Source organism: Anoplopoma fimbria, chromosome 1 (genome assembly GCF_027596085.1).
Source record: "Anoplopoma fimbria isolate UVic2021 breed Golden Eagle Sablefish chromosome 1, Afim_UVic_2022, whole genome shotgun sequence".
NCBI lineage: Eukaryota > Metazoa > Chordata > Actinopteri > Perciformes > Anoplopomatidae > Anoplopoma > Anoplopoma fimbria.
Window position 1 is genome coordinate 21,618,232 of NC_072449.1, and position 14,079 is coordinate 21,632,310.

The 14,079-nt window shown below is 46.1% G+C and overlaps 1 protein-coding gene across 1 annotated transcript; it reads right to left on the reverse strand.

The window, feature by feature from the left end:
- Nucleotides 1-395: 395 nt before the first annotated feature.
- LOC129097273 (extracellular calcium-sensing receptor-like) lies at nucleotides 396-6,598 on the reverse strand. Its single transcript, XM_054606080.1, has 12 exons — nucleotides 6,445-6,598; nucleotides 4,323-4,492; nucleotides 3,608-3,713; nucleotides 3,403-3,497; nucleotides 3,080-3,259; nucleotides 2,777-2,965; nucleotides 2,158-2,652; nucleotides 1,821-2,030; nucleotides 1,603-1,726; nucleotides 1,327-1,520; nucleotides 909-1,190; nucleotides 396-818 (listed from the first exon to the last, which is right to left on the reverse strand). Exons 1-12 carry the CDS (start codon nucleotides 6,596-6,598, stop codon nucleotides 396-398), a joined length of 2,622 nt encoding a protein of 873 aa, XP_054462055.1.
- Between the last annotated feature and the right edge of the window lie 7,481 nt (nucleotides 6,599-14,079).

A 14,079-nucleotide genomic window follows, 5' to 3' on the forward strand; every position in this document is an offset into this window, starting at 1 on the left:
ATAGATTACGTATTAATGTTGTGTAGTAAAAACTGGTAGAGAGAGTTTAATTCAGTTGAGGTACGGTATTTATTCAAAACACAGAGAAAGAGAACAACCAACAACATTAATGCAAAATAAATCAAAAACATTTGTAGAGAGAATTTACGGTTGATGATAGATGTTTTCATTTATTGATGTCTATGAACAGTATAAACAATACTTTGTTACCAATGAAAGCCATAATTAAGTGTAGCTGCAAGAAGTTTGCTAATTTCATACAAGCAGATTAACTAGTAGCATTATTTAAATTAAAGGAACTGATATAACGCATTCACATGAACAATTGCATTATACCGGGGCTACTGTCTCCACCATACTAAGAGAGTTATACTATAGATTTACACTATATAAAACTACCTTGCCATCAAGTGTTTCTTTGTGTTTTTCTCAGGCCTCAAGAGAATTATGAAACATTTGGGTGCAAAAATGCAGAGCAGTAAACCATAGCTAGAAGCCAGGATTGCAAAAATCTCCACAGCAACAACATACTTTCCAGAAGAGCTAATGTAAGCAGGGACAAAGGCCACCCAGACAGCACAGAATATCAGCATGCTGAAGGTGATCAGTTTGGCCTCGTTAAAGTTGTCAGGGAGTTTCCGAGCAAGAAAGGCCAAGAGGAGACTGGTGCAGGCCAGCAGACCAATGTAACCTAGAACCAGAGAGAAGCCGATCACAGAGGCCATGGCACACTCCAATGTGACCTTTGACCCTTGGAAACCCAGATCACGTTGAGGCACAGGGGGGCTGAGGGACAGCCATGTTGCACAGATGATGATCTGTATGAAAAGCAAACATGTCTGTGTTATCATTTTTATATCAAGTGAAGAATTGATCTCATCATTGAATCAATAAAACTATATTCAAACCTGTATAGATGTAAAGAGGCAGACACTTCCTCTCTGTTGGCCTGGACCAAACCATTTCATCAAGGATCCAGCACCAGGCCGAGCTGAGCGGAAAGCTGCCAGAACAACTACGGTTTTGACCAGCAGGCAAGAAACACAAAGTACAAAGCTGATCCCAAAAGCTGCCTGTTGGAACCGACAAGACCAGACTGATGGACGACCAATGAACACCAGTGAGCACAGGAAGCACAGCTTCAGAGACAGGAGGAGCAGGAAGCTCAGTTCTGAATTATTTGCCCGCACCTTGAGGGGAATTAGATTTACAGACAAAGACTTGGCCATTTAAACAATACAATACTGTTTCAAAGGGGAAAAAAATTAATTATAAAGAATTTAAAATGCATTCAATAAACTCTGTTATATTTCTCTAGGTCCTTACCACTGGTGTTTGACGGTAGTAGAGAAACATCACGAACACAGCTGTTGTCACCGCGGCACCAGACACAGCTGCTGTAGTCAGGGTGATGCCCAAAGTTTCATTAAAGGAAAGGAAGTCCAGCTGGCGAGGGATGCAGGTAGTTCCCTTAGCATTGGACCAAAACTCAGATGGACAACGCTCACAGTGTAAAGAATCTGGGATAGGAAAACAGAGGAAGCAAGGAAAATAATACACAAATAGCTAAATTAAGGATATCTTAAGCAGTAATTTCCTCACTAGTTTGATTGCTAATCTCCCCTTCAGCACATGGGATACAGTCAAAGCAGCAGAGCGGTTCTCCTTTCCTATTTGCCTTTCTGGTACCTGGGGGACAGCTCTCTCTGCACACTGAAACAGGCACCTAAACAACAAGTAAAACCATATTATCAATACATAATGTCTTGTGACTCACATTTTGATAGTAGCCTGAATCAATATTGCTCTTTTTTAACCACCTGATTGGATCCTGTGCTCCACTGAATGGCTGATTCATTAAGGTGGAGGTCAGACCCGTCCACGCGACCGATCAAAACAAGTTTGAGTGACCCATCAGGGGTGTTCTGCCAGTTGACAAGGTCGTACTTTGCTGGAATGTCGGCACCTTGGAAATAAAACATTTCCCCTTGTGGTGTGGTGACGTTCACTTTGTTCAAGTGCTGCAACAGCTGAAAGTAAAAAATGTTGAAGAGACTGTATTCTGTTTACAAAAAAATGCAGTCAATATTTAGTAATTTAACATTTTAAGCACTATGACCCTTGTGGATGAGATGATTCAGGGACAATAGTGTTTACCTCTATGGGTTTGATGTGTTTTGGAGAAGAGCAGGTGGAGCTGTTGTATCCAGGTGAGCTTTCTTTATCAGGGCAGGACAGGAGGCTGTGAAGGGCATTGGCTGCAGCATAAACAGCAAGGTAGACATTATATGCCACCCTCAGCTGGGAAATATCAGTGAAGTGATTCTGCACTCCCTCCAGGGACTCTGTTCCTCTGCAGAGTGGCAGAGAAGCTTTCTGAGAGGACCCCTCAGCAGGAGAGAGCGATGTCTCGTGTGATTGTGTAGCTCCAAGCCTGCATCCAAACTCCTTTTCCCAGAATTCTCGTAAGAATTCATCATCAGGACGATGCATGGGGTGCAAACTTCTGAGATAATTTTCAAATCCGGGTATTGTTGAACTTCGAATGGCCACACCCAGAACACCACTTGCCACTTTAGAGATGTCAAGATCTTTAAGAATATCATCACTGGTGCTCCAAGCCTCACTGGCCAGAAACTGTCTGTCAGTCACCTACAGTAAGAGGAAACTGAAATAATTTACAACAAGAAAAGTAGTTGACATTTTGTTTTTACAAAGTGACTTTCTTTAGTGATGGAAACCTTAGTCTTTTCAACTTTTCAAGGCAGTTGCTCACATTTATCTTGGCCAGTTCCAGAAACACTTCCTTAATCTCTGTATACCAGCAAAAGACCAGAATCACCCTGGCAGTCGAAGCTTGAATTGTGAGGGCTATACGACTGGCATCACTCACAATAGTTTCTTGAAGAACAGTCTCTATGAATTCCAAACATACCCCTTTCCCCTGGGTCTCTTCCTGAAAGGCCTGGAGATTAAACCAACAAATATTTTTTATACATATATTGTTATTTACTAAATATGAAGGAAATCAATGAGCTGCTTTTTTAAGGCGATTTACTGTAAAATAACAGACACACACCTGTATTGCGAGGTTACCATAATCCTTGTTTTCAATCACAGCTCCCATCCAAGTCCAGCGGAAGCGAATGGCCAGTCGTGCCATGGCTCGGGCTTGGTAAATATCACTGGGGATTGTTCTGAAGACATTAGGAAAGTTAAGCCTGTCGCTCAGACAAGGGCAGCTTGCCAGGTAGCTGATCTGGAAAAAAGATGCGGAAATATTATTTTGATACTGCTTTTACAGCAATAACACCATTTCTTTAATAACAATGTTTTCAAATAATATCAGCCTCTTGATGTATGAAAAAAAAGGATCTCATCTCCTAAGGTAATGCAACTCACAAGCGGCACAGAGAGAGGCCCCAGGACCCTGGACAGAACTATGGTTGTTGTTGACGAGGCAGGACCAATGAGCAAAGGAACAGGCTGACCCACTGCTGATAGCATTAGACATATGGTTACATGATGTTAACCTTTTTATACTGTAATCATATGAGTGGTTGTTATTTTTTATGTGCACTTCACACTTAATTTGATCAAGTCATACCTGCTGTCTCTCCAGGTTGTTCATAAGCTGCAGAACCAGGCGTAGAGGGTGTTAAGGGGTAGTTGCAGCTGTGTGTGTCTCCTCCCACCAGTGACAGTGCAGCTTGCTGAGCCCAGTAAGAGCTTAAACAGCTATCAAGAATACGGTAGCCAAGCTTCAATCCTGGTAGCAGGGTGCTGTTTCGATTGATTTCCTCCACCGCAAACGTCATAGTATATGCATTTTTTAATGACTCTAGATCCAAACTGAGACCAGAGGAGATTAAATGAAATTAATGAAATAAACAACAATATCACTGAAAGAAATATTCACCATGGATCTGTATCTAAATGTAATTTAGACCAACATAAACGTATTACAGCAACATGTCTTGAAATCACTATATTTCTATATTATATTTAAATTTGCTTATCTTAGATATATGCCACTTTAACTACTTTGTTATTAATTGACCAATCATTGACACAATGCATATTATAAACATTACATAACTTTATACCTCAACATTTTGAAGAATATTTTCATCTGTATTTTAACAGAAACACACAAGCATGACAAAATACATCTATAAATACAGACAATGTGCTGAACAACATAATAATAACAATACATTTTGTGTTTACCCTGTGCAAGGTTCATAATGAGGCATCTTGGTGAATCTCTGCTCTACAGCTGAACGTGGGTAATAAAGATTAAAAAGTCCACCAATAATCACATCTCCATCCTGGGAGAGGCTCTTGTTGATCGGCTCTCCCAACCGAGAGCACAATATCGCCTGAACCACCTGAAGCCCTGTCTGTCTGTCCACTACACTGAGAAGCAGCAGGGAGAGGGCTGAGGGGGACCACGGAGTGAAGAACCAGGGCAACCAAGACATGGAGGCAGCTGTTCGGAACATTTAACACATATAAGTTATCTGAATGTCAGAATATGCATCAATACATTTAGTCACATCAAACCGGCGTCATCAGTCCTAACAACAGAGTGAATTAAATTCAGAAAAAAATGGTACCTCATAGACAACGTTCAACAGCTCTTGTTACCAAAAGACAAATCCTATTCAATTTCACATCTAAATCTAACATCGTAGCCTCATGTCAAAAACAGAGAACATAATGAACAGAAACGCTTGGTTGAAAAGCTCCTATCACAAGGTAAATAGCTAACTCTGATTATGACCTGAACTTAACGACCCCCTACTCTGCACAAATGAAGTGTTGATGTGAATATTTATAATAGGTGCAAAAGCCTTTTGCACGGAAGTAAAACTGATGACACACAAGCCAAATTACTCCTCTCTAGAGTGATGGTGGAAAAACAATCCAGTGCTTGCAACTGATAAGCATGTAAGTTGTGTGTCTGTGTATGCATGCATATATACATTTTTCCTATAGAAAAACTACTGTATGATTTCATTTGAATCAACCCAGGTAACTGAGATACTGTATATACTGTCAAGATGCTGCTTATTTTTTATCTGAATGAGATAAAAAATATGAAACATGAAAGAAAACATCCAAACTATTGGGTCCTTTTCTCTTAGATTTCAAAGGAATATTGTACCCTGATTGATCCATACAACTTAGCAATGTGTGGCAGTCTGTTGGAACCAGTTTGGGGAATTGTAGCCCAGAGCAACAGGTGTGCTGTTTGTCAGCTCTATTATACAGTAACTTCATGTGGCATATGGGGAAAGAATAGGCTGTTTGTGACCTACACTGACTTGTTTTTGAGCTTTAGCTTCATCCTTGATAAATTATCTGTCCAATGTTCTATGCAGAATTTTGAGTCAAACAGAAAATAAACATGGTATTTGTTGAAATCAAATATTTCAATGTTTTATTGCATTGGTAGGAAAATGCTCAGAGTTCGCCGATGAGCAACAATACAAAGAAAGTAGGATGGCGTAAAACACTGTAAAAATAAAAATAAAAAACTGCTGCTTTGCTACTCTCATCTCAGATTTAAAACAATGACAGGAATATTTACACACATCACACATTAAGAAATGTCACTGAAAAGAGAAGGAAGACTTACATTTCATCTTTGAAAAGATTAACCCCATCTATTTAACGTAGTTGTATGATTATACTACACATTCAAATGATACAAAGAAAGACATTCCCTCTTTGCCTAAGACCCAATTGTTCTTTTTTTTTGCTTCATAGTCAATGTTTGCAATTTGGAAAGTACATCACAGGGACAAAGGTAACACGTATCTGTACAATCAGTCTAGGAAGCCATTTGGAGGAAAACAAAGTTCCCATGTACATTTACACATTAAGCAGAATACAGACAATACACTGCCAGACTAGAAAGACCATTCACTTGAATAGTGGACATCTCATACAAGAAAGTCATGCTGTCAGATCCAGCTATGGATTACAGGTGATGTTTCACATACATTCTACAGACTAAATCTTTCTCTAGAAATAGCCCAGAATAAGATTAATTTAACTGTCATGATGGAAACCTAGTGGCCTTTGAATATGGGAAAAAATGGCTAGTATTTATTTTGTTGAACGCAATTATGTACAAGCTCCTTCAGGAAGTCCCGTCTTCCAACTGTCCAAGGTAGCCTGCTATGTAAGAACCAGTCGAGTGTCTATTTGCTGGTGGATGTTGTGAGGCTGGTTTATCCTCAATACCACCCCACCAATGCTGGCAGTACTATTGACCACCACACCTGCCCGAGGCTTTAGAGCCTCTTGCAGTCTTTCACGAGCGCGGCTGTTGATGTGACGCACTCGGCTTTGGCTCCGATAAGAAAGGCGTCGGGTAAGAAGTGGAGGGGAATCATCTATATCCCTGGGAACAACAGAAGCTACACTTGTTACCTGTGGTTGTGGCAGTGGGGTTTTTTACTTCCTGACGCAACTGAGGAGGCTGGGGTCCATTTCTGTCACTGTCATCCCCCTCTAGACTGACCAGCTTGTGTAGCTGTTCTGTAAGTGGATCACAAGACTGTGATTGGACAGTTACGTCCCCCATGGTGCCCATCCTCTTTTGCTTCCTCATATGGGGAGTAATGAAACTGCGACTAATAATGTGGTATTTACTCTGGAAGTTGCATGATATGTCTTCAGAGGTCAGGTCTCCCAGGGACTTTGACTTACATGGGCTGAGGGCTGGGGAGTCTATGGTACCAGGCTGGGGTTGAGTTGATATAGGGCCTACATTTGAGTGGTGAGAAACGTTTTGGATCCAGGAATGAGTCAGGGTGTATGATTGTGTTTGACTTTGACAGTGTGGCTGGTTGTTTCTAGGGGTTGGAGACTCTGAGGAGGGTGTAAAGCAGTCAAAGTCCAAGTGGCTGTACACTGCATCGCAGTCTGAAGAAGGGGAATATAGGCCTCTGTCTCTACCAATGTTTGTAGACACAGCAGATTGGCCAGCGAGGCTTTCAGAAGAGGAGAAACCATTATGGAAGCACCTTACTTGCTCCACCTGATTACACCCTAGCCTATCTTGATGGGACCTGTTTATGATCTGGCTGCCACTATAGCTCGTCTGTTTTGTGTAAGAAGTCCTGAAGTCTCTGCTGTTGTTCAAGGCATCATAATTGCTCTGAGGAACGGGGTAGCTGTTCTGACGCAGTGGACTAGGGTTGGAAGGTCTAGAATTGACGGGTCTGTGGAAGGAAGAAGCCTGGGAGTTGTTCTGGTGTTGGTGGGGATTGGCCCGTTGATAGGAAGGTTGATTCATTGGAGTGGGACGCTGTGAAAATGCATGTGACGGGTACTGCTGTTGAGGATCACTGTAATACAAAGGCTGTTTTTGTTGGGAGAGGTTGGGAGTGGACTCGTGGTTTTGGTAAATAGCATGCCGTTTGGTTGGACCTATGGGTCCCTCCCATTGTTTGCAATGTTTCGGAGATGTCATAACCATCTCCAATGGATCCTCATCGACATTTATCTCCACTTCTGCGAAAGCATTTCCAGCTGAGTCATGGAGAAACTGAAAACAGTTATTGTTTACAGAGGAGCCTGTGTACATTTTAGAAGTACTTTGCTCTGTTCCTGGTACTGATGCTAGTGTTCGGGGATACACTTCCTCGTACACACTCTCCTCTGCCTCCTCACTTTCTTTACTCCAAACCCTATTTCTGTTCACATCATCCCAGCAACCACCTTGGCTGGAGAGAACCCCAAGCTACTTAAGGGTGTGCTCTCCCTAGTGTCTGCCTGAACATGGACCGTCTGTTTTCTCAGGTTGTACACTGATACAGGCAGCAGCACCTCCTCATCCAGAATGGTGTAGACTTCCTCAAGCTCAGCAGTTTCTAGGCTGGAGAGGAGAGCTGGAGCAGGTGCTCCTGCCTGGGAAATCTTGCGTGGTGAATGGATTTCATGATTTATTTTTTCAGCTACTTTCCGGGGACTTAAGTGGTTCTTGTTAGTAGATGCAGTGATGGTCTTCAGAGGTGACCTTAAATCTTGCAGTGTGGTAGGGGTGGTAGGCCTGTAGTTTGAATGATGGAAAGGGGTATGATCATGAGATAATGTGTGTGTATCATTTTGTTCAACAGTGCTTGTCTTGCACAATCAATGTGCAAGACAAGTCAATGCAAAATGCTTATTTAAGACACTCCAAGCGTCCAAACAAAGAAAGTAGCACTTTCTCGCGCCGCCATCTGCTCCGACTCACCCGGAGCTGTTACCAGCGCGTTCACCGCCGGTCTCAGAGGTCCGAGTCGGCGAGCCGGAACGTTACGCTGGGGATGCTGAGGGCTGTAACCCTTTTCTGACGAACTGCTCCATTTTGTTCACGTTACAGCCATACACCTTCGCCACAGAGGAAGCACGAGTGGCGTATTCTATCAACCACCTGACGGGGAGAGCCCGCCTGTGGGGAACGGCGGAGTGGGACCGCCGAACTCCCGCCTGCGCTTCCTTCCAGACATTCTCCGAGGAATTACGCAAGGTTTTCGGGGTGGTTTTCCTTGGGACCGGACGCCACTGGTGGATTGTTGGGGCTCCAGCAAGGTAATCAAACTGTCACAGACAATGCCATAGACTTCCGCACCAAGGCGTGGCTAAGCTCGTGGAATTTGGCCGCTCAGTGCGACGCTTACATGCTCTGCTTGGCGGACTACATCAAGGATGAACTTATCTCCTTCGAGCTGCCCACCTCTTTGGACGGTCTGATCGAGGTGACTTCTCGACTGCACCGCCGCATCCAGGCCCGGCGGTTGGTGAGGCGCCAGGGTCGTTCCAGCCACGATCGATTCCCCAACGTTATGCACGCCACAACCCAGCATCATCCGCCGACCATTCCCCCTCATCGAGAGACCGAGCCCATGCAAGTGGGAAGCACCAGACTCTACCACTGAGGAGCGTGATCGAGTAGTTAAGGAGGTACTGGTGAGCCGAGCCGTTTCCCGACCCTCCTTCTGCCAGAGACCCCTTTTCCACGCCAAGTTACTCCTACCTGAGGGTTCCCAGACAATCTCCACCTTTTTGGACTCAGGAGCGGACGCATCCATCATGGACGAGGGACTCGCTCGGCAGCTGGGGATTGACCTGATCCCTCTTCCTCGCTCTGTTCCTGCCAGTGCTCTCGACGGTCATCTGCTGGGGACCGTTACGCACCAGACCACCCCAGTTCACATGCTTCTATCCGGCAATCATCACGAGACCATCTCCTTCCACATCCTGCCATCCCCCCGGACTCCCCTCATCCTGGGGTATCCTTGGTTACGTCGACACAACCCCCACATTGACTGGGCTACAGGGGCTTTCTGAGGTTGGAGCCCTTCCTGCCATCTTGCCTGCCTCAGGTTCCAGTTCCTGTCAACTCCACACCTGAGCTCACGGGGTCCCCGTCAGTACCACGACTTCAAGGAGGCATTCAATAAATCCAAGGCTATGTCTCTGCCTCCTCACCATCCATATGACTGCGCCATCGACCTCCATCCGGGTACTTTTCCACCCAGAGGTCGTTTATTCTCCCTGTCCGCGCCTGAAAGGGAGGCAATGGATAAATACATTAATGACTCTCTCGCGGCTGGTCTCCTACGCCCCTCGTCATCTCCTGCGGGGGCAGGGTTTTTCTTCGTGGGTAAGAAGGACAAGACCCTCAGACCCTGCATCGACTACCGGGGTTTGAACGAGATCACCGTCAAGAACCGTTACCCATTGCCTCTAATCACTACTGCATTTGAGCTCCTCCAAGGCGCCACCATCTTCTCAAAACTCGACCTCCGCAACGTCTATCACCTGGTTCGGATTCGAGAGGGAGACGAGTGGAAGACAGCCTTCAATACCCCGAAGGGGCATTACGAATATCTAGTAATCGCCTCTCCTCTCACCGCCCTCACATCCTCCGAGATCCCTTTCCACTGGAATCCTGCAGCCGAAGAAGCTTTCCAGACCCTCAAAACCAGGTTCACCTCAGCACCCATCCTCCAAGTCCCCGATCCGGATCGACAGTTCGTGGTGGAGGTGGATGCCTCCGACATGGGAGTCGGGGGCATTCTGTCCCAGCACTCGGCCGCCGACCAAAAACTGCATCCCTGCGCCTTTTTCTCCCGTCGGCTTTCCCCTGCCGAGAGAAACTATGACATTGGGAACTGGGAATTATTAGCGGTAAAGCTAGCCCTGGAGGAGTGGCGCCATTGGCTGGAGGGGACCAAGCTACCATTCCTGGTATGGACTGACCATAAAAACCTGGAGTACATCCGCACCGCCAAGAGGCTCAACTCCCGACAGGCCAGGTGGTCCCTCTTCTTTACGAGGTTCCACTTCACCCTTTCTTATCGTCCCGGTTCCCGCAACATCAAGCCCGACGCTCTATCCCGCCAGTTCCAGGAGATGGAGGAACCTACCCCGGGTCATCTCTCCATCCTTCCGGACTCCTGCCAAGTCGCGGTCCTCACCTGGGAGATCGAGGAATCCGTGAGAGCCGCAACTGAGGATCAACCCGGTCCCAGCGCCTGTCCTCAGAACCGCCTGTTCGTCCCTCAAGCTCTTCGGTCCGACGTTCTCCAATGGGCCCACTCCTCTAAACTTACCTGCCATCCGGGCATCCAGCGAACCCAAGACGTCCTGCGACAGCGCTTCTGGTGGTCCTCACTCCCCGAGGACACCAGAGAGTTCGTCAATGCCTGCCCGATCTGCAACCAGCACAAACCCTCTCACCAAGCTCCGGCTGGTCTCCTGCGTCCTCTTCCAGTACCCCATCGTCCTTGGTCACACATCTCCCTGGACTTCGTCACCGGGTTGCCCACATCCGAAGGCAACACCGCCATCCTGACGGTGGTTGACCAGTTCAGCAAGATGGCCCACTTCATCCCTCTGCCTAAACTCCCGTCTGCCAAAGAGACAGCCGAACTCATCTCCATCCACGTCTTCCGCCTACATGGGATTCCAGTCGATGTCATCTCTGACCGGGGTCCCCAGTTCACCTCCATCTTCTGGAGGGAGTTCTGCACACTGTTGGGGGCCACCGTAAGCCTGTCCTCTGGGTTCCATCCACAGTCCAATGGCCAAACAGAGAGGAAGAACCAGGAGATGGAGACCGCCCTCCGATGTCTGGTCTCCCGGAATCCTGCCTCCTGGTCCCGCCAGCTGATGTGGGTGGAGTATGCGCACAACACCCTGACCAGCTCCGCCACTGGCCTGTCTCCTTTTCAGTGCGCCTATGGCTTCCAACCTCCTCTGTTCCCCGCACTGGAGAAGGAGGTTTCCTGCCCCTCAGTCCAGACCTTCATCCGCCGCTGCCGTCAGACCTGGACGAAAGCCCGAACAGCCCTGCTTCGGTCCGCCGACCGCTACTCGAATGATGCCAACCGACACCGCACTCCAGCCCCCTACCAAGTGGGGGATAAGGTGTGGCTGTCGACCCGGGACCTACCACTGCGGGTAGAATTCAAGAAGCTGGGGCCAAGGTTCATCGGTCCCTTCGAGGTCAAGAAAGTCATCAACCCAGCGGCAGTAAGGCTCAAGCTCCCCAGGTCCATGCGCATCCATCCCATGTCTCCAGGGTGAAACCAGTCAGGGAGAGCCCCTTGATGCCGGTGGCTCCTCCTCCACCACCTCCTCGCCTCATCGAAGGAGGACCTGTCTACACCGTCCATCGCCTGCTTCGCTCTCGTCACTGGGGTCGGGGTATCCAATACCTGGTGGACTGGGAGGGATACGGTCCTGAGGAGAGGTTGTGGGTTCCAGCTCGTCACATCTGTGATCTTCGACTCATTGTTGCTTTCCAACTACAGCACCCGGACCAGCCCTCCAGGAGAAAGACCCCTGCCAGAGACATTCAAGAGGCTCCCGAGTCAGACAGTGAGGCCTCGTCGTCCGGGTCCGAGGAACCCTTCCTTCAGACCCCCTCCACCCACCCTACTGAAGATCCGGACACTGCGGCCTCGGAGGAGTACTATTCCCCGGACTGATTTCCCGTTGCCGACCCTGCTTGTTTGGACTTCTCCGCCTTGCCTCTGCCCCGGTAACTGACTCAGCCTTCCGTCCCAGACCACGGTATTCCTACCTTGCCTCTGCCCCGGTTAACCGCAAACCGAGATTTGCCTTTGCTCCTTTTGGTTTCTGTCTACCTGCTGTTTGTTCCGCTTTGAATAAAGCTCCTGAACATTACTCTGTCTCTTGGTCGTACTGCACTTGGGTCCACACACCACCCGTTACAGCTTCCAGATCATATCATGCACCTTCTAACTGCTTCTAAAAGTGACATGTACAATATCTCTATTCTATTTCCAGGAAAAAACAAGGGATGACAGACAAGCACATTCAAACCAGACTGCTGTGGTTTCAAACGAGAGTAGTAGGGTTTGAAACAATGCTACCAGCTATAGTGGCTATAATTCACACATCCAACTTTTAAAGGTGCTAAAGCATGAAGATGAGTGAGAGGGAAGAAAGGATCGTTCATCCAGAGAGGAGGGATAAAAAATGTGACAATAATACCAATAGAATGAAGAAACAGAAATAAGCCAGAGAGCAAAGCAGACAAGGGGAAAAAAGCAGACAGTTAATGTGAAAAAGGAGACTGGAGGAGAAACGGAAAACGTGTGAAGATTTTAGATATGGGGAGTCAGTGATCAGGCTGGACACAGGATCTCATCATGGTGCCATCATGGCTAAGTCTAGTACACAGTATTTGATATAAAATACTGTAAGTACTAGTTTGTCACACTATAAAAATATGTTAATGTGCATTTGTATGTACATTGCTGTCACATCTGTCCACAATGCATGTTTAAAGACACATTTCTTGCCTGCAGACACACTGGTCTGATCAGTCAGACGCACAGTTTGAACCTTCATGCCTCCAACAACAAGATTAGTCTCACCCTTAGTACTCCCTCCTCATTTTTTGTCACACTCTCATTTTCTCCCTCCCACCGCCCTCATTCTGACTTCTCAATTTTCTCACTCCAGCTACCCTCCTCAATCCTCACTCCTTCTTCTCCCTTAAGCTCACCCTTCAGTTGCAAGTGGCATTACTTAAAATGACACTCAGAGATGAACTCTTTCTAAAAACAAAGTCCCCAATAATTCATGGCCATTCCTTTATCTTTTCAGCAAGTCAATATTTAAGGTGTTTTAAATCATAAATCATGAGTGGAATTCACAGCAAGTTATAAAAATGGATAAATTGATAAATTGGCAACAATGCAAGATGCAGTCTCAAACTGTAGCAGGTGTGTAGTTGATGTCAAAATTAAGGTCAAGTTTGAAGTCAGAGCAAAATGGGAACACTACACCCCTGTCCTGATTTGGCATTACAAAACTTTATAAGTGCATCGTTAAGATCAAAATGAATGGTCCCATTGCACTCTCTACTCTCCTGTGGATCTCTCCTATGTCAACTGTTGTATTTTTGTAAAAATGATTACAGTGAAGTTCTTACTGAGGAAACAGCATTGCGTCACTCTCGTAATTATTTATCCCCATTTTTCAGGGGCGTAACACTTATATACTGGGTTGATACTGAACAGATGCAGCTGTGTGGGCAGGTGAGTGTGGAAGAGCTGATGAGGTGGGAGTGGAAATATTCTTTACGTTGTATATTTTCTTTTTTAAATTGGCAATCCAACATATTCTTTAATACTCTTTCATTTGATGTCAGCAAAATGTTTTATGTGCAATTTATTTTAATGTTTTTGTCTATGCCTAAGTGCTTGCATGAATGCAAACAAACTGCCACCCAGACAAAATCAAATCTGTTTGTTTTTTTGGTAAGGGATTAACTGAGCAACTGGGCAACAACAAAACATCTAGTGAGGTAACCTGTCTTGCATCCTCATGTATGCATATCTGCTATCTACTTCACCGAATTCCCAAACTCAAGGTTCCACACAGGTATAACATTTAATGGCTCACTCTGCCACTTCCACCTAGTGGACATTTTAGCCAGACTGAGGGAATATATGACTTGATGATTTGGCTCCCTGATGGAAGAACTAAAATTCAGAATGTGGGGCTAGTTAAGAAGTTGGCCTCCAAAGAACTAAC

Coding starts and splice junctions, on each gene's coding strand:
- LOC129097273 (XM_054606080.1), bottom strand. CDS start 6,598: ATGGGGGACGTAACTGTCCAATCACAGTCTTGTGATCCACTTACAGAA. Junction 3,498..3,607: donor ACAACCTGGAGAGACAGCAG/GTATGACTTGAT, acceptor TAATGCTATCAG/CAGTGGGTCAGCCTGTTCCT. Junction 2,653..2,776: donor TGGAACTGGCCAAGATAAAT/GTGAGCAACTGC, acceptor CTCTTACTGTAG/GTGACTGACAGACAGTTTCT.